Genomic DNA, 25,809 nt, shown 5'->3' with positions numbered 1-25,809 from the left:
CATGGTGAAATATGGTAAAAGAAAAAACTAGTCATTTACTAGTATAGTGATATATAATTAAAATATAAATCTACTCTAATAAATGAAGATTTTTTTGTCACATGTCATACTCTTATTCAATTTGTCAAATGTCATTTTGTGGTTATTTTGAATTAATTTTTTTTCCACATGTCATTTTATGAGTTTTTCTATTTTAATAAATTTCACATAATACTTTAATATAATAATTGCAATAAATACAATAATATATGAATATTAATTTCCCTAATAACTTACCTTTTAATTTCCAAATTCCGAAAATTAAAGTTTATTTTCTTTATTTAAATTATTTGTTTAAATTTAAAAGATAACAAAATATTTTCATTATAATAAATCATTATTTTTCTTATTTTCTTATAAATTCAAAGTTGTCAAATATTTTGATTTTTATATTTAACTTTTTTTTTTAAATTAATCCATATAATAAATGAATCTCACGACTAGTATAAAATATATAATAGTCAGGATATATATATATATTTTTAATGTACGAATCAAAACCATAAATAGAAATATCTTTTCCAATAAAATAAACTAGTTATAATGAAGAAAATTGCTATTTCAATACAAGTTAATAATTTTAAAAAAGGGTCGTCTTTTAATGAAAATGGTGAACAACCTCCAACAGAATCTCCTTAAAAAAAGTTTCCAAATTGATGAAATAAATTAATTTTAGGGCAAATGTCATATTAGACCATCGAACTTATCGTGTTTGTTTTAAAAGGTCACCCAACTTTTTTTTTTTTTTTTTGTACATTAAGGGAATGAACTCTCGTTTAACCCGTTAAAAAAGTCACTTAACCGTAGCAGGTTTTAATCTCGTTCTAGACTCATTTCGGTTTCTTATACCCCAATCTTTCAATCAATCCGAACCATTACCCTTTAAATACATCTCTTCTTCAACGCCACTCCAAAAATGGTGAACACCATATCCAAAATCAAAAAAACCCAGAACACCAAGAACAACCAGTCAGCAGCTTTAATAGATTCAAACGATGATGTTTTAATCGAAATCCTTCTCCGACTTCTTGTTGCCTCTGTTTTGCAATTCAAATCTATATCCAAACACTGTCGTTCCCTTTTGAGTGATCCGCGTTTCACCCTCCTGTATAAAAAATCATCAATCTCTCCTGGCTTCTTTTATTACAATATGTATATCTGATTTGTGATGTATTCAATCCCAACACCAGGCAATTTGTAATCATCCCATCGGTTCTTGGAGGCAAGGATGTTGGTAAAAATACCCGTTTTTATGGGTCTGGCATTTCATCGAACAGATTGTGTACACTTCAAAGTTTTTTGTTTTAATCTTGTTAAGCCTAAGGAGGACCTATTTCATATTAAAATCTATTCGTATGAGACATGAAAATGGAAGATTTTAGATGAATCTATTTGTGAATAGATCGTAATTAGAAATGGATTTCATGGTTGCAATCGAAGGTTTTAATTGATTTGAGATGAAGAACAGTTCAAAAATCAATGAAGATAAACTAGATGAATTTAATGATTCAGTGAAATTGAAATTGATTTTGAAATCGATATCTGAACCTGATATCAAATAGAATTTTTGAAGTAATGAAGTTTCACAGTCGATGCGATGGACATGGTGTCGGAACGAAGGCATATTTTCTCAATTCCATGAAGGCTTCGTAAATCATATGAGTTTGCTGTTTGATGGGTCTTGCAAATTGAAGCTATATTTGTAGTGATGGGTTCTGTTTGAGACTCACATTTGTGTTGACTCACAATTTGGGTGTATGATTTGTAATCGGAACGAAGGGTTGATTTGAAGGATAATTCTGGATGGTCAACAGTGTTTAAGGCATACATTTTACAGGCTTACTCGGTATCAGGTCAAAATGTTTTAAAACAGAAAAATAAGAGTTCATTCACAAAAAAAAAAAAAAAAAGTTGGGTGATATGGGCTAATATGACATTTGCCCTTAATTTTATCGTGGATGAGTTGAGGAAGAAATCCAGAGGCCAGACGACTGTAGAAAGTGGACTCCATGCATACAACTCCATGAAACCAAAACTTCCAAAAGTAATCGGAATCTTCTTCCATTGATGCTCTGAGAAATCCTTGACATCATCTGTAAACGGCACATATCAACGCTTCAGAGAATCTATCCAGGTTTGTTTCATCGAATCATTCTTCTAAATTCATCACCAAAGTTGAATCTGAAAATGGTAAAATTACTGATTATATTAAACTCTTGAATTGAATCTGAAGTAACTTGTCTAACGTAGAGAAAACACTGATGTAGTTTAGCTAGAATTTACAAGGTTGATTTACGTTTCTTCTAGGTGTAAGAGATTGAACTTCCACCAAATTACCGATCCCTTTGTTTTGAGATACAGCAACGATATAGCAACAAAATTGATTTCTGTTTCGTTTTTTCCGTAAAAAAGGAATTTCAAATGTTTATGTTGCGTTACCAAATATAGAAGATTGGTTAATCTTCCGCGTAATTCTCTTCAAATATCCGCGTTATTTTTCTCGATCATGTTGCTAATTAATCTGTTTCAGTTTTCACTATAAATAAGGGTTTTCAGGGTTTTTCGTTTCAATCATTCACAATTTGCTTTCGAGAAACTGTTTTCTAAACAAGAATATATATATCGGAACTCTATAGATTAATCAATGGGGGGCAAGAGTTCTAAGAATTCAAAGGCAAAAGGAGGGAAGTATAGCCAATCGACATCATCTTGTTCAAACAATCAGTACGGCGGTTATCCTTCGCAGCCATCTTCCTCTACTCCGGCCTACGGCGCACAACCTCCTAAACCACAAAAGAAGCTCGAGAAACGATATTCACGAATCGCTGATAATTACAATTCTCTGGAGCAGGTAACTTTTTTAAACTTTTCTTGTTAATTTGATTCGGTTCTCGTATCCTGATTCTTCACATTAAACTGATTTGAAATCTTCTGTATCCATCGCGCGTTTCTCTTGTATTGATTGGAATCATACGATCAATTTGAACGATTACAGGTGACACAGGCTCTTTCAAGCGCAGGACTCGAGTCTTCCAACCTCATCGTCGGCATTGATTTCACCAAAAGCAATGAATGGACAGGTAAATAATACCTTTTGAATTCCATCAATCGAAGTGAATCAAACATGCTAACATTAGATCATGAACACAGGTTCACAATCCTTCAATGGAAAAAGCTTACATCATATTTCAGATCATAGTCTAAACCCCTACGAACATGCCATATCCATCATCGGGAAGACATTAGCAGATTTTGATGAAGATAACTTGATTCCATGTTATGGATTTGGAGATGGTATATAGTATATAATATATATATACTACTTTCATGATTTCATCTAGTCTTCATTCTTTATAAAGATGTTAATTTTTTTTTTTTACTCTCAATTATCAGCAACAACACATGCGAAAGCTGTTTTCAGTTTTTATCATGAAGATAGATTCTGTAATGGATTTGAAGACGTGTTAAGTAGATACAGAGAAATTGTCCCTCATCTAAATCTTTCAGGTTCTTAATCTAATTTAACTTCTTTTGAGCTTAATCTTTCTCTTAAATCATAAAGTTAAACTTTTTAATTTTTTTTAATTTTGTGTAGGTCCCACATCTTTTGCCCCTGTGATTGAACAAGCTATGACAATTGTCGATCAAAGTGGGGGCCAATACCATGTACTTTTAATCATTGCTGATGGGCAAGTTGGTCATTCAGAAGAAAAGAAAACTATAGAAACCATAGTCAAAGCAAGGTAATTAATTAATTAATTAATTATCTTCATCTTTTAATAATTAAAATATTATGATTATCGACATTGTTGTTTTTTATAGCAAGCTTCCACTCTCTATAGTATTAGTCGGGGTTGGAGATGGGCCTTGGGGCGTGATGAAGGAATTTGACGATAATATCCCTAATCGTGACTTTGATAATTTTCAGGTAACCATAAATGTTATTATTATGCTAGCTTCAATATAATTCTTGTTATTTTATATATGTGTACTGATTTTAATATTTTATTTTTTTTGTTACACTAGTTTGTGAATTTTACAGAAATCATGTCAAAAACTTACTTGCCTTCAAATCGAAAAGAGACTGAATTTGCTCTTTCAGCATTAATGGAAATCCCTTCTCAATATAAAGCCACAATCGAACTAAATTTACTTGGGTATGTTGTCTTCCTTCCTTTTAATTTTCTCTTTGTGCAAAAAGACGTAAATACCCTCGATCATTTACATTAATGATGTAAATACCTTCTATCAAAAATAGCCGTAGAAAGCTTTGTTTTACTTTATTTCATTAATTTTTTTTTTTGCAGGAATCGCAGAGGAATACTCCACCAGAGGGCAGCCCTTCCACCGCCAGTTGGTCAACCATCCTCCTCCTCCTGTAACACCTCAACACCATCGCAGTCAACTACTTTTCAAAACAGTGGTTGTATTTCAAATGGTCAAACTAGTCAAAATGACACATCAGCATCAATTTCAAAATCCACTAATGATGACCAGGTATAATAATATGTTATATGATTTTTTTTTTTTAAAGTACAATGCCCCTGATAAGATTTAATTAAAAGGTACAATGCTTTAATAAAAACCATTATCCGATTATCTCCATTATCTGATTCTAATTTATAATTCTTATTTAGCAGTTATGCCCAGTTTGCCTTACTAACATGAAGAACATGGCCTTCGGGTGTGGACATCAGGTATATTAATTTTTCTTAATTTTTATTTACTTTAAATAAATCTTGATTTTGTGAAAATTTTCATTTGTAATATTTTAATAAAATTTATGGTACTTAATCTAAGCAGACATGTCACGAGTGTGGGGAATCGCTGCAACTGTGCCCAATTTGCCGTGCCTCAATCGAAACGAGAATAAAGCTTTTTTAAAAATTGGTTTATTTTAGCTACAACTAAATGACAATTCAGTTCTTTTGGTGAACATTTAGGTTTAATTTTGGTGAACATTTAGGTTTAATTTTGGTGAACATTAATATGAAAACTTGAAAAAAAAATTGATGTGGATGATGAGATTTTTTCAGTCTGTTATGATTTTAGTGATTTGGTATTTTAATTTCATTTATCTAGTGTAAGAAAAGGAAAATATTTGTATGAGTCAGGTTTATTTGGTGCATAAACTATTGAACGTGGTCAATTAAGTCCATGGAGTAAATGTTTGGATTAGCTTATAAATATGAGAACACAATAAGATGATAGCTAATTTTTGTTAATGTTTAAAAAAATCTAATTAATACATGTAAAATATAAAATGACAAAAATAGAAAATAATAAAAAGTTAAATTGTTATAATCAAAAGTGACAAAATAAAACTTTCATGTTAAAACATAGTTTTCATTTATACTAATTAATCTTAGGCTGCGTTTGGTGCGCTGGCTGAAAAGCTAGATGATAGCTGAAAAGCTAGCTGATAGCTGAAAAGTTAGCTGATGGTTAAAAAACTAGTAGCTAGCCGATAAAAAAGAGTATTTGGTAAAAACTAGCTGATAAGCTAAGCTGGAATATATAAAATTACATAAAATGACATTTTCCAAATAAGTTTTTTATAATTAATTAAATGTATATTTGGGAAGTTTGTAAAAAAACTCCTAAAAAGCTACTCCAAGTAGTTTTTTAAAAGCTAACTTATAAGTTTGTTTTTTGGCTTACCAAACACGACAACCCAAAAAACTAGAAAAATAAGCTAGTTTTTCAGCTAGCTGTGGTGCGCAAAACGCAGCCTTAATAAGTTAAAATTTGTTATTAAGTTAATGACCATTTTATTATATTATATTAAGACAAAATTGAGTAATCTACCCTATAAACAACGTCTTTAATTAAAGAAAATAACCATTTTTTTTTGTAAAATAATCATTTTTTTTTCTAGAATAGGATATTCTGAAGCAAATTATGGAATATCGGAGTAGAATTCCGGACAATTGTTCCGGAGTATTTTTTTCTTTTTCTTTATGTATGTATAATATGTGTTTGGTGATTTTGTATAATATTTATTTTTATAAAATCAAGAGATCTACAAAAAAGCAATTAATACATAAACTTAAATTTGTTTTAAATAATAGTACAATGTTCAAATAGACTTTATCTTTGTACCCCAAAATTTTTACACAAATCGTTTACGACATGACATGACCCATAACTGCTTTTACCCTTTATCCAATATGATTTTCCCATGATCAACATTTCAAAGAACCAACACAAAAACACCCCACAATCCCCTCTGCTGTCAATTTGTTATCGTACGTCTGGGCTTTTCAATGGTGATGTTGAAACTCTTAACTGGGATTGCATCAGTTGGCTGTAACCCAGTAGTTGATACTCACTAACAGTTTGTGGATGTGGGTTCGCATAGCTATAAACTAATCATGATCTTCTGAACAATAGTCGTACTTCCAGACTTTGAATGTCTTCAAATCCAAAACACTTTGAGCACTCAATATATTGATTGGGATGTAAAGCTACACAAAAGGTTGAAATTAATTAATCAACGAATAAGATTATATTATAAATTACTATTACTTAGGTAATGTAATTCAAACAAAATTATATCGTATCACACTTAGATAAAGCTGGGTAAACCGATCCGTCATCCACGTCACTCCGGTCAATGCATCAGTGTTGAAAGTTGATGGCACAACCATCCACTGAGCGTCATCATGTCTACTCTCTATCAACAACGAGATCCACATCATGATGTCCTGCCAATCAAAAAAATTACAGTAAAATAAGTATTGTTGTTAGAAGCATACTACGTAATGACCACATAATTATATAACTTACATCACATTCCAACTAGCCTAGGTGACTATCCGCATATAAGCGCGTCAAAAACTCAATCATCGAAATAACGGTCAAAAAACAGTGAGCAAACAACAAAGAAGCATCTCATTCTTTATATAGACTGTGTACGGGCCCCTTCTAAAATATTGTCCAACAATGCTGGAAGTTGTCATGCTACACCTTTCCTCTTCATTTATATCCATATGTACTTATACCATATGGACATAACTTTTTGGCACAGAGAACGCCTAAGAGGTGCCACATGTGTTTTGGATTCTTCCAACATAATCTCATTTACATCCGACAATTGAATACATGCAGACGGTTGCTCAAGGTCGTGATTCATCGGTTGTTCGGGTGTGCCAAACCCATAATCATGCTCCCATAACTCATTGTTGTCTGTGGTACCAACATCTTGCACAATGAGTACATGTACGGTTCAATAGTATTTAATTATAAACGATGCAATAAGAGGTATTGAATAAATTTAAATAAAAAATTTATGGGAGTGAAATAATTAACAATGTACCTCCAACCACTTTGAGGTACCAATATCATATTCGGGAGTCTTTTTAATAACTTTTAGAAGCATGGCTAAAGTAGCGTCATGTTCTACTAAACGCTTATCGTGTGACCTTAACTGCTCACGACATTCATGGAACTCATTTTGCAATTTACGGACCTCTTTTTGCAACTTGGTAATAATTCGGTCTTTATCAGTTGATGGTACAATGGGCATCAGTGGTGGTGGTGGCGGGTGAGATGAAACATCTATTCATGCCTTCTTTTGTTGAGGCTCATGGGTAGGGGAGTGTTTGGATGATGGTGTTAGGGAAGGTGCCCTGTGAACTGTGAACTTCCGTGTCAGGTAAATCAATCCACGCCGACCTAACTATCCACCATTCAACACGACTTTCAGCTTCTGTTGGCTCCAGCTTCTGTATACGTCTATTATCATGCTAACAAAATTACAAAATTTTAAATAAACATAAATTATACATATAGAATAAAATTATAAAATATATAAGTAATCATATGTCGTTGATTTTTAGAAACTCATTGCACTCAAGCGCTCGTAAAGGCTTCAGTTTCGACCATACAACAACCCGAGCGATCACATTCGGCTGCTGGGTACTAAACAAAGTGCTCATAGGAAAACTCTCAAGAATCCATAATTTAAAAAGAATTATGTATTACAATATTATCAAACAAAAAAATAATAAATTTTTAATCATGTACCTTACCTTAAAAGCATGTAAAAAACAGTTTAGGGTGTGCGTCATTTTTTGAGTTTGTTTAGCTTTTGGTTCGACTGAATGTATACTATCTCAACCTTATTGAATACAGTAAATAAATGTTAGTACAACTGATCCGAACTCCGGAATGAATAGTGACGACCATTTTGGATCGTGTTCTTGACATTTAGGACACATTCTTCGTGTTTCGGACCGGTTCCTCGCATTCCGGAATGCAATTTTTTGTTCTGAAATACTAAGTTTTGATGTATAACTAGTGATGAGGCTCGTGCGTTGCATGGGTTAGATTTTTTTTGTTCATGTTTGGTGTGTTACAAAAGATGAAACTGAAACATATTACAAATACATCTATACACAAAAGTAAATGATTAAAATTCATTAAAAATACTTAAACATTTAGCAAACGAAACTAAATTTAAAACATAACAAAAAAAAAGAATCTCATAAGAATTAAAATGGTGAAATTAGAAGCCAAATGCAAACGAATTCCCCTAGTAAAATTAGAAACAAAAAAAAATCTTAACATCAGCCTACAATCGCTGACTGTCCCACCCTTCTGTATCAAAACAAACCAATTCAAATATCAAAACAGAAAAGATATTCATGATATAAAGATTTAAAATTTCATAATGTAAATTATACCAGCATATCAGAGAACAAAACCATTTAAGATACACAGATGCAGAACCTCACACAACCATTCATGGCAACACACAGTAACTGTAGCGCCCAGTTCCTGGTATGTATTTTCATAAGAATTATTCATTTTTGCAAAGGGACTCGACGAGTTGGAGGCCCCAAACTCGTCGAGTAGGAACTGATCTTTTTGGGACGTGGGACTTGATGTCTACTCGACGAGTCGAGAAGCCTCGACTCGACGAGTAGGGCTGCCAGAGTGAAACCCTAATTTTCGGGGTTTGCACCCTATTTAAACACCTTAACACCCCCATTGCAGCCTCCCTCATCGCCTCCCTTGGTCCAGAAAACCCTAATTCGAGATCTTAAGCTTTGTGAGTGTGTGTGAGTGAAAAAGGAGTGATTCTTTGGTATTTTCTTGAAGGAGTAGAAGCTAGAAGTTTTTGGTTGAGGGAAGGAGCTTTGGATCCAGAAGAAGAACTTCATTTCCAGTTCACTTGAGGTATAAAGTCTATACCTTGTCTATTTGTTTACTTGATCTCTTCATGGGGTAGTTTAGGGCCATTTGGAGCATATTATGGAACCATTTGTGGATGCAAGCATGTTTTGGGGTAACAAATTCAGATCCAGAGTCTTTGAGGGACTCCATGGCATAAAGGTGCCAACTTTATGGCTATGGGAGTCCCATGCATCATTTGAATAACTTTTTAGGGCCTTTTGAGCTAAATACCCCATGCATAAACGTAAAGTTCGAAACTTTACGTGATATATCGACCCTAAGAAACTAGATCTATGTTTTAGATGCATTAAGTCCGACTAGAATCGACTGTATGGATTTTGACCATGGGGGACTCGACGAGTTGTTCATACAACTCGGCGAGGTGGGTCGTGGTCCCCCAACCTTTTCTGTTACTGAGTAATCTCGTTGAGTCTAGGAGATGACTCAGCGAGTTGGTCATGTTTTGGGTTTAAGGATTGAAGAACTCGACGAGTTCAAGGAGGAATTCGGCGAGTTATGAGCAAAATGTCCCGACTCTGTATTAAGGAGAACTCGACGAGTTCAAGGAGGGACTCGGCGAGTTGTGGGTAAAAGGTCCTGATTATACTATGAGCATGAACTCGACGAGTTCATGCAAGGAATCGACAAGTAGGATCAGGATTTTAGGGTTTTATGGATTATGGAACTCGACGAGTTGATGGACCAACTCGGCGAGTTGAGTCAACTAGGATGTTGACTTTGACTTTGACCATTGACCAGAGTTGACCCTTAAAGGGGTTATGAACATGAAAAAGTAATTAAATGAGATTATCATGTGTAGGAGTTTGAGAGGAGTTGATCCAAGAGTCGAGGACAGTACAGCTACTACATGACATTCGAGGTGAGTTACCTTCTAGTAGAAGTGGGTCTAAGGCCACAATGTCGGCCCACTAGTAGGAGTTGGTAGATGATTATCTTTGTGATAATTATATGTGTTTTCCATTATCTGTTATGCTTTATGTGCTAGTATGCTATGATGTTATGTGTTAGTGGTAGAAGGGGTAGGATAGACCCCAGTACCGGTCGATAGGGCCGAAGGGGTATGTCAGCACTTGGATTAGCTAGACAATATATGACTTATATTTTTATGCACTAGGATGCTATTTGGTAGAAGTAGGGGGTGAAATAGTCCCCGGTACCGGTAAAGAGGGCCGAAAGGGGTAGGCCAACTCCCTGATATGCTAGGCGAAGTACCGGTCGACAGGGCCGAAGGGGTAGGCCAACACCCTGATATGCTAGGCAGGTTACCGGTGGATAAGACCGAAGGGGTAGGCCTGCACCCTGATATGCTAGGCAAGTTACCGGTTGAAAGAGACTGAATGGGTAGCTAGTACCCAAATATGTTAGACAGTATATGTTATGTATGGTATGTGGTATGATGGGGGAACTCACTAAGCTTTGTGCTTACGGATTTCAGTTTTTGTTTCAAGTCCTTCTTCTTCGAAGGGAAAGGAGCCGACATGGTAGAAGCGCATCACACACACGATTTTCCGCAAATGAGGGGATTTGTACTCTGACATTGTTACTATATTATGACATGCTTTGAGACACATAATCTATGGTTTTTATGAAATAAATAATTTGATGATGTTTTCTATAAATTGTTTTATGAGTTGTTATATCAAAAATGAAATTTTTGGTCATGATTTTTGTGATGTTACAAGTTGGTATCAGAGCCTTGGTTTGAGGGATTCGGACACACCTTCGGGAGTGTCTGGACTCCAATTGAGGACTTGAAAGATTTTTACAAGAAAATAAATTTTCTAGAATTAAACTAAAGAGTTTTGAGAAAGAACAAGGTTTGTGATGCGTGCAATTGGCCGAGCTCAAGTAAGTTTTCCCCAAGATACCCATACATGTTATGTTATGATATATGATATGATTATGAGAATTGCATGCTAGATTAGGGCTAAGGATCTAGGAAGGATGCCTTATATGCATGCTTTATGTGTATAAGAACTGCATGCTAGATTAGGGCTAAGGATCTAGGAAGGATGCCTTATATGCATGCTTTATGTGTATGAGAACTGCATGTTAGATTAGGGCGAAAGATTTAGAAAGATGCCTTATGTGCCTGCTATATGGTCTTATGCTAGAACTAAATAGTGAGTAATATGATGGCCTGAATAGAATATGCTTGGTTTGGTTACTCAAAGCCCGAATGCTGCTTACTTTGTGCTTTTAGGAGTTCTAGTTATATTTAATTAATTAGTAAACGAATACGTTAAGTTACATATTACAAGGACTAAATAATTTCAGTAGGTTAGGTCTTGCCCTATTTCGCAGCTCTCATTTGAGTCTAACCGTTGTAGGGTAGGACATCTCGTTCGAAGAATTATCTGGTCTTAGTGATATGTAATGGTATTCGCGAGCTACTTAGGGAGAGATAGCAGGGACTTCTTACGCAACTGATGGTGGAGAGTAGGTCGGAGATTACCCTAGGGTAAGCCTAGGATGAGAATAGCATGGAAAGCGATAGTAGTAGAAGGGACTTGGTGAAGTCAAGGCAATCCTTGAGGAAAGTACGGATAGATGTGGAAGGTAGTATGTGTTGGATTAGGTGTCTAAGCCTATAACTATAATTGGTATGTACTTGACCCGAGAGTAGCATGGTCCATTTGGGTTGCCTTCACCAGAGCAATTTGATTGTCATCATGCTTACAGAAATGTTACCTTATTTTCTATTGGTTTGCGATCCACATCATGCTTCATAAGCCCTTTCATATGCGTGATCAATACTTTCTTCAGTTTTCTATTTGAAAGAACCAAACTCTGAAAAGTAACAAAGTTTGAAAAGAATGAAGTTGATTGTCATCACCATAATACAACTCTTTTAGACATATTCAAATTTCATTTGTAGTATTCTATGAACTAACAAGCCTGAAAGTATTTGGAGCAAGTGCAAAACGAATTTCCCTCTTAGCTTTCTAGTCATTTTGAAGCTTCACTTTGTCTTCAGTGGTCAAATCAATATACTTTTCACGAAGTTTATCATAATCAGCAAGTGAATGAACATGTTCCTTTGTTTTTGTGCACTTATGTAGAGCTTCATTGATTGATTTCCAGATATAGGATCCATGATTCTCAATACCAATGATGTAACCTTCAAAATGCAACACTCATACTTCATAGTCATTTGGAAAGAGAATTGGAATCTCGGTTCTTGAACCAATTCTACTTGGCAAATTAAACGACACAACATGCGAATCTTTTTTTGACATAATTCGATTGAAATTTGAACAAAGAATCAAGTAAGTTAGTGAAATATGAAATTCAAATCGAAACGAGTTCTAAAACAAAAGTTTATAGATCAAAAATGCAAAAAGATTGCAATTGTAGAAGAGATCTAGAAAAAAAAAGCAAGAAATGATGAACTTAACGAACACAAAAGTATTCAATGATTTGAAATCGTATCAAAGATTTCCTTTCTCTGATACCACTTGTAAGGTGGAATAGATTCTAAAAGAATGAAATCATTTTTGAATCAAAGAATATTTTCACAAGAGAGTAAATAAGATTCTGAATTTGATTAGAGTAAGGAAGCTCGTTACAATTGTTGAATCGTAAGAACTATGCAAAAACTTACTCTACTTTCTAACTAACATATCTATTTATAGGTTGACAAAACTGGGAGTCGGTTAGAGAATAACCAATTAGGTTAAGACACCTAGCCAGTGACAGACTGTCAAAATATAACGCAGAAGTTACTACGAAACCTAGGGTACAAAAACTCTGAAACTTAACATACTTTCGGAATTTAAAAATGAAGACTAAGATATTACAATAGAGAACTTCGCAATAAGACTCTCACACAATATACATTTAGACTTTGAGAGCTAACAAGTACGAAAGAGACCGTTTTATTTTAGATCGGAGAGGTGAAGATAATTGGTTACAATAGTGAATAAGGCAGGTTCATGGTAGTTTGGAACAAGAGCAATACATGGAGATGATGCACGTGGTCTCTAATATCATGCTCCACAAACTTCCGGATAAGTAGACGTGGAACATGAATAATACACGTGAGTTTAGTGACGTTCGGAAGAGGTTGTACGATTTCTTTTTCCTGGATGGTAATGTTGTTACTAGGCGGATCCTTTTTGTGCCCAGAAAGTGTTGGGTTTATTCAAAAATAATATATAATAAACTACGAGATTAGAAACGAAAACCTTAAAACTTAAATAATGATAAAACCTTTTATACCCACCAATGATCATTTTGCAAGGATCGAGAGATTAATTTAACCATAGAAAGAAAAGAACAACAACCTTTGAAGACATTAATTTTCATGGGAAATTGTAAGTTGATGAAGTGAGGCAAAAGCTCCAAAGTAGAAGCTCTCTATATGTATTTACCAAGCAAGAGTAAACCACTTCAAGATGCTATTCGTCACTTGTATAAAGCACTTCTTAAGCCTAAAGAAATTATACCAAATAAGTCTTAAAGGAGAAGCAACTTAGAACACTTAATTCTACACAAAACTTTGCTAGAAAGAAGAGATGTAATAAGCTCTTTAGCTCACATTTTTAAGAGAGAAAAGAAGAGAATAATACTTGGAAAAAACTAGCCAGTTTTTGTTCCTTACTCTTCTTTATATACTACCGTACATGTACTAGAAGACCATACTTCCATTTAATGAAAAGGCATGACTCATGGTACAAATATAGAGTGACAGATGAAGTCAACACACAACACTCCCACTCCTTGATGAATTCACGACAAAGTGAAGGGAGATGGGATGTGTGGTGTGTCTTTCACTCAGTCTCATGACTAACTTATCCTATGTGACAATTAAATGAAACAATAAGGGTCCAAATAAATGTACATGAAATATATATTCATACAATATGAATATAACTACTTTTGTTCTCTTTTATTATCATTTGTTAGAAATAATAATTCCCAATTTTTTGTTAAAAATGTTATTTTCATATAATAATAATTTTCCAAATTAAATACAAGTGTTGATAATGTTTATTAATAGTTTTAGAATAATTTGATTATTAATGGATTAAAGTTGTTAATATATAACACAACAAGTATTAATGTCAAGATTATATCCCAATATATCAAAATATATCAAAACAGTACAATAGTTGTTGTCACTGATGGATTTTGGGAAGCTAAAAACGATCTTTTTTATAAAACAGTTTTAAGTGGAAATGGAAGCAATTTTTAAATAACTATTATTTTAAGACCATTTTAACAAAACCACCAAGGATCCATTTACATGATATTAGAAAGATTATCAAAACCACAGAATGTTTAAAACACAACCTTTAAAGCCTTTGACCCCACTTGTAATTTGGGAGTTGATGAAGATAGGAAAACTCAAAGTAGATTTTCTCTATAATGTATCCACCAACAAGAATAAGCCACCAACAATGCTAGTTCTCCACTTGTATTTAGTACTTCTTAAGCCTTTAAGAAGGTTTCAAGAAGAAAGAAGAGAAGAAGCAACATCAAATGAAAGCCTCATGCATCTTATTTATACTCATACATCATACTTAAGATCCATACCTCTAGAGAGGTCAAAGGTATGGATCTTAACGAGTATGTTGTGTGTAAGAAGGAAACTTGCAAGCAAACTATCACCCATCCCTAGTAATTTTTGTCCATAATGGAAGTAAGAAGCAAATTGGAGTTTCTTACACTCAATTTTATGTCCCACATGTTCATTGGCTTATATATTATATAAATGAACTTGTAATGGTCCAAAAATTTTGTACACAACATATTAAATCATACCTTGCAAGCAAAGTATCACCCATACCTAGTTAAAAGCAAACTATCACCCATCCCTAGTTACAATCCTAGAAAATATTATTTTCATAAAATAACAATTTTACAATTAAATATTATTTTCAAAAAATAACAATTTCGCCAAAATTAATTACAAACGCTAATAATATTTATTAATAATCGAATCATAATAAATATTCAATAAATGACTACTTGCTAAAGATGTGACTCTATACGATCATATGTTATTGGGAAACCTCATTCTAAAATGATTCTTTAGCATATAGATACAAGAATCTCTCACTTATACAAGATTCATTGTAGATTGACATATACATTGGTTAACGTCTAGCAACATACCAATGCCCCCAACAAAACATGAAGAGGTGTCATCTAGCAACTTACTGATTTCCAAGTGCTCTAAAGCCATAATTGGTTATAAGGTGTGGTTAGGCCTGAAAATGGAGCGGGTTTGACCTTGATCCGATCCAAACCCTTAAAAATTATATGGGTTTGGAGCATAGTTTTTGATTCATTTACCCGTTAACGACCCGTACCCGCTAACCCTTTTATTAAAAGGGTCGGGTATGGATCATCACCGATCCGATCCATTTATAACCCGCCCCGTATAAATTTTAGAATTATATGTTTATATTTTATCATGTTTAAAGTTTAATTATAATTCTAATCGAAAGTCCAAAGGGAAAAGGCCAACACCAAACTATTTTTACATAGGATTCGAGGAGTCAACTTCTAAATGGTTTATTAACAAGAATCATGGTATAATTTCATTAATATTTCATCAAGAAATCACTAATTTCAATTATAAATCAATCGGAAGTTACTACAATAGTGAATTTAATTCCAATCGAAAGTCCTCGAGTATGTAATGCGTTTTCTAAATAAACATTTTTGTTTGATTATTCAAAAAACCTATGGGTTATGGGGCGGGTTTGGATATCTATTGATTCGTTGGATAAGGGTATGAGTTTGATTTTTTAAAACCCTGCGGGTTACGAAGCGGGTTTGGATTGGATTGTGAAAATTTTTAAACGGGTTTGGATCAAGGTCGATTCGCTCCAAACCTGCCCCATTGCCAGGTCTAGGTGTGGTATCAGTTATTCCTTTGTCACAGACATCATGTTAAACATGAGACATTAATCACAATTCATACGGTGTTCAACTTTTAGTATGCCTTTAGATGTCTAACTCTCAATGAGTTAGAGGAACAAATTTATTCTTGACTACATACACCTCTTGCATAGTTCGTATTGTACCCAACGATGGTCTTATATATATATATATATATATATATATATATATATATATATATATATAATCTTTTTGAAATACAAAATTTATATTGATAATCTTTGTGAAATAGTGAATGCTATATTTTTCGTGCAATTGATCTATAAACTTAACTCGTAACTCTTCTGATAGTGATGCTAGTTCGATTGATTGGATAGGAATTTTTGAGAGGGTGTTAGGTGCTCGAAGGGGACATGTGAGAGGCATTGAGCCTAAACGTCTTTCCGCGGTAGGTACTAGTGCTCCTTCTCAATGGCAGTCACAGTCACAAGCACCGCAATCAACTCAAGTACTTATTAAACTCTTAATGAGTTTGTTGGACTTTGGTAACTTGGTACTTTGCAACTTTGCTATATTGTTAAGGGCTTACTGCATTTATTATGAAATTGGTACTTTGGAACTTTGTTATATCGTTAAGGACCTGGTGCATTTTATAGTGAATTTTGGTAGTTTGGTACTTTACTTATTTATTAAGTGCTTAATGCATTTGTTAAATTGTTAATGACCTAATGTGTTTGTGACTTAATTGATTTGGTAGTTTGATAGTTTGTTACATTGTTAATGACTTAATTGTTAAGTAATAATTTGTTTTTTTCTTAGTTTGTTATTTTAACTTATATATACTTACTTTGTAGGACGTGGATATTAATGATTTTCTTCAAAACCCATCGTTTGTAACGATAATTAGAGATATTATCAGCTTGTTTAATAACCAAGCCAACATCAACAAAAGCAATGCGAGCAACAACGATGATGGGGAAGACGAGTAGTATGTTTTGTTGTATGTTATGAATGATGTTACTATGTAAGATATTATGGATTTATTAGATCGTTTGTGGATTAAAACTTTAAAACCATACAATTACGGTTTGGAACATTTATCTAATGTAATATATTTTGTTATATGTTACTTTGATGGTTTATGTAATGCAAATTTGTAGATTATATTTTCTGCATTTTTATAATCAAAATTATATAAAATATAAATTTTATATTTTGAAAAATTAGCATTAGTGGTGATATCATTCGACGACAAGCCACATTTGTGACGCCTTATGACTTTGACAACTTGGCAGAGTGTATTAGAAAGGTAATAACGACATTCCTTTTTTGCGACGACATTTACCCTTTGCAATGACATATATTGGTTATAAAGCATTTGCGATTATTTTTTAGTATTAGTGTAACATTCCAGTGATGAGGTACTTTTAATTTTGACCCTATAATTGAATTATATTACATTTTAGTCCCTCAGTAAAAGAAAGAGTGCAAAAGGGGCCCATAGTGGCACTTTGGTAAATTCGGACTTTTGGGAGTACGTTGAGCGTACGTGTGTATGCTAAGCATACTAGGGCGTGCCTTAGTACGCTGGGCATATACCTCGTATGCAGGGCATACGTGAAGATCATGAAAACCTTAATTTTTAGGGTTTTGGCCCTATATAAACGTCATTATAACCTCATGTCCCCTTCAGGTCTTCCTTCTTCAACCACCCTCTGTGAGAACGACCCCCAAGCAAACCCTAAGTGAAAGAGTGCCTTTTTGCAGCCCATTGGAGTGTTTAAAGGAGTTCTTGAAGGTGAAGAGTGAAGTGTGAAGAGAAGCACCTTGGATCTGTGATTACTACCTTGATTGCAACCTCTAGGAGGTATAAAGCTTGCAACTTTACCACTCCATCTTGTAGATCTAGATTTTTGTTCTTTTAAGACACTTTTTGGTCCCAAAATGGTGATTCTTGAGCATGACATGTTCCTGACCCATTAAGTCGTCCTTTCAGACCTTAGGAAGGGTCTTGTGTCATAAAAATGGGGTCTTAATGGTTGGTTTTTCTCCATGCATTCTTTAGAAGGTCTTAATGTATTAAGATGTTGAGTTAAGCACTTAATGGACATGCAAAGTCATAAAGTTGGAAACTTTATGACTCTTGAGGATGATTTAGCCTTGGATCTGAAAATTAGACGTAAGAGCTTAAGGAATTAAGCTCTTAATGGTAAAAGACAAAGCATTCTATCTTAGAATAACTCAAGAGGCAGGGGATAAGAAGAAAAAGAAAGCATTTGTTGTTCACGTGCGAAGGGGCCATCAAGTTTGGTCATCAGAGATGAAGATGAGGAGGCAGACAACAAAAAAGAAGTGAGGAAAACTATGGTGTTGTTTGTTTTTTCTGAGGCAAAATGTCTGCAGTCTGCGGACCACATCTGTAGACCTCTGCAGTAGAAGAGGTGGACCAAACGTCTGCAGTCTGAAAAAAGAAAACTGTTTGTTTTTTTAACATCTGCGAGCTACTAAAATAAACTGAAATCTAAATAAACTGATTTTTTTAAATTTCAAAGTGATTTTTTAATATTTTTATGAATTTGTTATAAATAATTAACGAATCTAGATCAACTTTTATGTATTATTGTATAAAAAATAAAAATAAAAATTGTATAAATTAACGTATATATTTGATAAAAACCAACAATTTTGGTTGCAAAGTTATAACTAAACATTATAATTAGTGATCAAAGAATTTGATACATAAATGGATGGAAATAAACTTCGATTTTTTCAATTAACTCCACTAAAAACATACCATAAATATTTTCTCGAGAAATTGACGATACTGTATTAAATAATTTTTTACAAAATTTGGCAAAACAATATAAGAATATATTATGATTTTGTTTTTCATATTTATATAAACAACTTCAACGACTATTATTGTAATAAATCTTTATTTATAAATTTGTCAAAAATATCATGTTTGTATCGTCGAACGTTTTTTTTTAAGTTTTGTAATTTTTTTTTTCAAATTTTTTATCATTAATAAAGTTGGAAAAAATATAAATTAAAAAAAAAACATAAAAAAATAAAGATATATATGTTTTTTTAGGCTAGAAGATGTCTGAAGATGTTAGAAGACTTTGGTCCACATCTGCGCCAAGAAGAGGGCGCGCAAACATTTTTAGGTCTGCAGTCTTCAAAAAAACAAACGGTCTGCGAAGGCTAATGTCTGCGCGTGGTCTGCGCGGTGCAGACAGAAGATGTCACGCAGATCTGCAGACAAAAAACAAACACTACCTATGTCTTGTTGCAAGGAAGGGAGACAACTCCAAAGAAAGATCAACAAAGCTAAAAAAAGAATTACTGCTTCATGGCAAATGAAGGAAGCATAAGTAAAAATCATGATCTCATCTAATCTTTATAATTTGAAAGATTGCGAACCTCACTTAGAAAAACTTACTCAAACGTGTGTTGGCGTCCTTTCAAATTATAACAAAGCCTTAAATGAAAAGAACATAGCGACCCACGAGATGTATCACTTAAGAGGTTGTCTAGAAGACAAGAAGCTTAAGGTTACAATGCTTGAGAGATATTGTTTGTTAGAAAAAGATGTTACGTTCCTTAATGAAACTACGTTAGATGTGATGGGTTTTGATAACTAAAAAGGATCCCTTTTTTTTTATAAAACCATTTTTAACGGCAAACGGAAGACTTTTGAAATACCTAGTTTCTTTTTAGATCATTTTAGCAAAAACACCAAGAGGATCCAAATACATAAACTAGTGGACTGTGAAGAAAGAAAATTAAAAATCATTCTTCCTCATTCTATTGATAGGAAATATATTGCAGTAACTTGTGGTTACCTGGTATTGTTTGGGAGGAACACCCGTGACTTTTGGCTTGTGAATCCTATCACAAAGCATGAACTTCATTTCCCTGCTATCACTGTGGATGTCTATGATAATGAATGTTTTAGGTCTATTCTTGTCTTTTCATCTTCAATATCTGGATGGGTGTTTGTTTTGTTAAATTTATCCACGAAAAAATTATGGTTTTCTATAGCGGGGAAACAAGAATGGACTCATGTCTCCACCCCTGTACGCGTCAGTGGTTTACATGTTTTCAAAGGGAAGATATATATTCTATACTTTGTTTCCCCTTCCGATCAAGTTAGTGGTTTATGTGAAATCAGACTCAGTCCGGAGCCGGTATTTATATTACATGATATCAAGAATTGTCCAAAGGAAGCCTTCATACATTCAGAGTTTGTAAGTTCCAGTGAAAATCTTTATGTGATAGTTCTTTTTTCAAATCATCCAGACAAGATTTATGAAATAGATTTCGATGAAATGAAATGGGTGTCATGTGAAAGGACAGGTGAAGAATATGGATTATTTTGTAGCGTCAACAAACACTTTGTTATTGGTACACATGAATCATTGGCTGGGCATCCGTCACAACATAGGATGTATCTTACTCATAAAAGTGGAAAATGCATGTTTTATATTGCAAAAATGTGGTACTTCTTCCATGATTCTTTAATTGTTAATGTCCTAAAAGAGTGATGACTTGTTAGCACGTCTACCTTTCTTTCTATGATGGACACATATGTTTAGTACATTGTCAAGACTTTTGAGAATTGACATTGGTATATTTTCATGTTACATTTTTTTAATAGTATTATTTTCACTCATCCTTTTGATTCATAGGGCACAAATATCACCTTATATCTCATTTTATACTGTATTTGTTTTCACTTTGTTTCTAGAGCATAATGTGTGTATTGGCATCATGTTGTGTTGTGTATGAAGGACCTTTTCGTGGTCTTTTTGGAGTGCATTAAGATTTAGGAGTAGAGTAAGAGGTGTAATGGATGATGTTGTGTTGTGTAAGAGATCATGTTGAATCAGAACAAATCACATATGTTCATAATTATTTTTCTCTCACTACTCATTTGAATCAAAATAATCAGCACTTTATTTTTATTATTCATAAAAAATATTATTGTTTGGAGTATTTTAGGATACACTGATTTTGGCAATTAAGAAAGCTGAAAAAATGTTGTGCAACAACTATAAAGACACTAAACATCATATTATTTTGCTATCAAATTACACATATCATACCGTAATCTTATGTATTCTCTCTATTTTTCATGAAACCATAAAATACAATTATGTAGGATTTAAGTTCTCATGCAAGAACTTGAATTAAGATAGTTGTCTCTTCTAGCCAGGCGTCCACGTATAGTTATAGAACATTGTCACGACTTTCAGTCTCCAACCTGATTGATTTTGGTTATTGCTCACTATTTTGTTAGTATGATAAATTTAAAACTTAATTTGATTACAAGGATAAATTTTAGTAAAATGATTTTTTGGGGTGTATATACTTTATTAATGCGTGTAAAATCAAATAGTAAAATAAATATAAAAAATTGTTGTATTTCTCCAAATTTTCATCTACAAACTTTTTTCATGTAACTATGGAACTATGACTCTAGATGTGCACATTACGGCCGGTCCCAACCTCCATCGATGTAGAACACAGCTATGGCACAAGGTGCATGCAACACACGACATGCCTCTTCGTCCACACACGCTGGAGCATGAGAACATACCCACAAACTTTGAATATCATGCATTAAAGTTTGAAAATATATGCATCTTAATAAGATACAATATATTGTAAACATATAGATTCTACTACTAGATATATAACATTGTTAACTAATATAAGTAACCAACATAATATGGAAATAATATTTTATAGAATTGCTTATAAGATCTTGTGATAGCAAATATACTGTACTTATTAAGACAATGAGTCTAAATGTAATTGGTTTATATAATACAATAGACGTGTGATGTGTACACCCGAAACGAACCAAAAACACCCAAATACAAACCGCAAAAAGAAACAAATGAAAAAACCAAGAGGACAGACTGGTCTTAAGACCGGCCCTGTCTTGAACAAGGCCGGTCCTAAGAAAGACCAGACTGTCTGGGACACACCAGGGTCGGTCCAGGACAGTTTTTGAGCACCTCTATACGACTCTCCTGTCAAAATTCACAGTTACAGTATTACATATAAAAAAATTTGAATAGGCTTCCACTGCATTTGCATCAACTCAGCCCATAACTCATACAAACTGAAACTGGGTAATCACTATACTAAACCACCTAGGGCCCAATGGACTGTCGATCCCAATAACATCGTGATTTACATTTTACAAGAACATGGGAATTGGGATACGAATACGATACGCATTGGAGGCAGAAGCCACATAGAAACGGCGATACTCTTCGCGAATTCGGCTAATTACTTCATAATACATCCTGCTTAAGTTCCTCATTCTCAGTTTTAATCAGGTGATTTGTTTCTGAATAACATCTCGATTTTGTTTATGACTGTTTGGATGTTAATTCTTCATCATATATGAATACTAAACATTAGCTTTTTGTTGTATCTATTCTTGTGAACGAATATTGGTCAAATGCAATTCACTCCAACTTTGAAAATCCATAAATTTCAATCATGATAATTAATGTTCTTCAGTATTAAGTGTCAGTAAGATTATGGTTGTGGATTGCACACTTATAAACATGGGATTGATCCATCTCTGTTTTATAAGATTGTGATTTATCTTAGTTTCTATTGATTTCCCCTTTCATTTTGTATTTAAATCCTTACATTTCTCGGCACACTTTGATTCTATATTATATATCCATAAGCATTATGATTTTGGGTACGATAAGTATTTAGCAACTGCGAGATGATTACATTTTCTTATCCATTCTAATAGTACTTATTGGAACTTGGATCATTACTTGTTGCATCTTGTTTTGATAATGTTTGAGGGTAGTGGTTGTTTATTCGTTTATGTTAATTTGTCGGCTATTTCTAACTCCTTTATTTTTGTTGTGCAAGTGCAGGAATGGCTAATGAAAGGAGTACTATAACTAGTGATAATGGTGATGAGAGACCTTGGTCAGATCTCAACCATGATTTGCTTCTTTTAGTTATGATGCAACTTGGAGTCATTGATTTCCTTGCATTTAGTGGAGTTTGTAAGCCATGGAGATTAATCGCATTATCTAACAAGAACAAGTTTCTGGTGTCCAGACCACCCATGTCCTTATCTTTCTCTACCAATGCTAATGAGACTGAGTGTTGCCTTGAGGACTTTGAAGGAAGAAAATTCAAAACCATTGTTCCCCATTCTGCTGAAAGGACATGTATTGGAGTAACTTGTGGTTACTTGATCTTGTTTGGTGTGAAACCCCGTGACTTTTGGCTTGTTAATCCGATCACAAGACATGAACTTCATTTCCCTAATGTCCCCTTTAATTACAGTTATGTCTGTAAAATATGCAGGGCTATCCTTGTCTTTTCACCTTCATTATCTAAGTGGGTGTTTGTTTTCTTAATCAAATCCTATGGTAAAATATGGTTTTCTATAGCTGATAAACGAGAATGGACTCATGTCTCCAACATTTCCTACATCTGCGATTTATATGCTTTCAAGGGGAAGGTATATACCTTACACGATCATTATAGTGATTATAGTATAAGTGAACTGAGGCTATATCCAACACCCAAATTGACGTTACTTGAAAGTATTGATTTTCAGAATCCATTTTTTCAACGTCCCTTGTTTGTAAGTTCAGGTGAAAATCTTTATGTGATGGATCTATATGTTGGATATCAGTACAAGATTTACTATGAACTCGATTTCGACAAAATGAAATGTGTGTGGCGTGAAAAGACAGGAGAAAAATATGCATGCTTTTTTAGTGGTTTGTCATATGTTGCTGCTATTATACTAATAGAGCCGGGGTCTAACCTTCACACACAATACAAGAGATATGCTAGATATGGTGTTACTACTAGATCGGGAAAAGAAAAGCACTTTTATGCAAAAATGTGGTACTTTTTTCATGAATTTTTCAATGAGTGATGAATTGTTAGCACACTTATATTTGTTTCTATGATGGATGATTATGCTAAATCATGGTTAAGACTTTTGATAATTGCGGCTGCTATTTACATGAATTGCCTTTTGGTGGTATGTTTTACCTTTTTGATCTATGGTACTTTATAAGTATTTGAAGTATAAAAGTGTTCATGAAGATTCTTTTTGTCATGTCTTTGAATTGGCAGATAGATTTTTAACATCATTTGTAGTTATGTGCCTTTACATTCCATTTATGGACCACCATATAATATTATAATCATAATTAAAATGAATAATATGAAATTATAGACAAGGAAGAACCTTATATACATGAATTTGGGATTCTATTGTATATTATGTGCATGCTCAGTTATGAAACGGTGTTACTACTGCGAATACTAAAAGAAAGATACAAACTTTTTACTTGCCTAAGTATATGGACGCTTATTCTTTACTTAGGCAAGTCAAATGTTTTTATATGATATGTTAAACCACCCAACTTTCATTTTTGTTCATTTATGTATAATTTGATTTTTCTAACCTGTTACAAGTGAACAAAAAATGCAATTTGGAAATTTATAGATTACTTATGAATAACTCTTGATTTTTACGTATAATATTTGTAACTAGAGGGTTTTCCCATGATTTGCATGGGGCAGATGAGTTCTAAAATGTTTTATGTTTAGAGATACAAGAGTTTCTTTTAGAGTATTATATATTTCATTACATGATCGAAACAGAGTACGTGTTACATATTCGTCCTTGAAACCCTTGACGATGCTCTTCTTTTTGATGACTGAGGTTTGCACTTCTTCTATGATGGTGAGGAGGGTCCTCGTCGTCTTCAAGTCTGATCTCTCAGCATCGATCAAGACTCAAGACCTAGAGAGGTGTGGAGATCATATGCAAAAGGATCATCAAATCTTGCAGTGTAAATCAAGCCATGGTTGCATCACTTCAAACTATAAATAATTCAAACAATATAAGGGCCTGTTTGATACAGGGTTTAATTGGGCCCAAAGGGGATTGAGTCCAAAAAAAAGCCAATTGACATGTTTGATAAGGATTAGAAAATGAAGGACTCGGTCCAAGTTTTTCTACTGTTTCGGTCCTTTCTTTGCAATCGACGGACTGGGAACAAAAGTCAATACTTCCCATTTGCCCTACTATTTTTTTGCACGTCTCCACTGAAGAACTAGAGAAACCCAAGACAACTTGAAGACGTTCACTTCCACAGTTATCTTCCAGTTGATTTCTCCCCCCGGCGAAGCAATTAGAGCAAAATACTTCCGACGACATGGTATCTGTTGCTTCCCATCTTCTTCGTGAGTTTTTATGTATCAATTTTTTTTGTGTAACACCATATTGGTGTCGATTTTTGCTGTATGAAGTTTTTTCCCTATATGATGTATGAAATCAGAAAGTTTTTTTTCTTTAGCTGATAATTGCTTCAAAAAATCTTGTATCGCAAGTTGGTTCTGGTCCCACTCTATGAATTGCTTCAAGAATTTTTTTAGATGATAATGAATGCCACTATAGCTTTTTGAATTAAAAAACAAGAAAATGTATATCAAGTTGTTATAGAGATCGCATGGAATGTGTTTACCTGTTTAATGGTAAATTAGGATAAAAATTAACTTCATGCATTGTATTAATTGGTTTTCTTGAATTTAGTTATGGAGTAATAATGGTCAATTGTAAAATGTAAAGCTTGAATTTGTGTTAGAGATATTTTAAACTCATGCAAGTTGTCATTGTTTGATTGAAGTAATTAC

General features: G+C 33.6%; 1 protein-coding gene across 4 annotated transcripts; it reads left to right on the top strand.

Annotated features, from left to right (window-relative positions):
* The first annotated feature begins 846 nt into the window (after nucleotides 1–846).
* Nucleotides 847–5,076, top strand: LOC145167225 (E3 ubiquitin-protein ligase RGLG2-like). Of its 4 annotated transcripts, none has more exons than XM_079086351.1 (11): nucleotides 847–2,173; nucleotides 2,676–2,890; nucleotides 3,035–3,119; nucleotides 3,190–3,333; nucleotides 3,433–3,546; nucleotides 3,635–3,782; nucleotides 3,862–3,967; nucleotides 4,066–4,196; nucleotides 4,347–4,536; nucleotides 4,677–4,736; nucleotides 4,840–5,076. In XM_079086351.1, the coding sequence occupies exons 2-11, from the start codon at nucleotides 2,684–2,686 to the stop codon at nucleotides 4,921–4,923; spliced, it is 1,269 nt and encodes a 422-aa protein (XP_078942477.1). In that variant the 5' UTR covers nucleotides 847–2,173; nucleotides 2,676–2,683; the 3' UTR covers nucleotides 4,924–5,076. The 4 variants fall into 4 exon arrangements, with proteins under 4 accessions (XP_078942477.1, XP_078942479.1, XP_078942480.1 ...); XM_079086353.1 differs by having other exon boundaries at nucleotides 848–2,173; nucleotides 4,680–4,736; XM_079086354.1 differs by having other exon boundaries at nucleotides 849–2,173; nucleotides 4,680–4,736; nucleotides 4,843–5,075.
* Nucleotides 5,077–25,809: the final 20,733 nt, after the last annotated feature.

The sequence above is a fragment of the Lactuca virosa genome, chromosome 3, assembly GCF_052849685.1.
Source record: "Lactuca virosa cultivar CGN04683 chromosome 3, Lactuca_virosa_CGN04683_v6, whole genome shotgun sequence".
NCBI lineage: Eukaryota > Viridiplantae > Streptophyta > Magnoliopsida > Asterales > Asteraceae > Lactuca > Lactuca virosa.
Note: the sequence above shows the minus strand (reverse complement) of the source record. Positions and strands in the feature narration are given on the sequence as shown.

Coding starts and splice junctions, on each gene's coding strand:
- LOC145167225 (XM_079086351.1), top strand. CDS start 2,684: ATGGGGGGCAAGAGTTCTAAGAATTCAAAGGCAAAAGGAGGGAAGTAT. Junction 3,120..3,189: donor CAAAAGCAATGAATGGACAG/GTAAATAATACC, acceptor TCATGAACACAG/GTTCACAATCCTTCAATGGA. Junction 3,783..3,861: donor GAAACCATAGTCAAAGCAAG/GTAATTAATTAA, acceptor TGTTTTTTATAG/CAAGCTTCCACTCTCTATAG.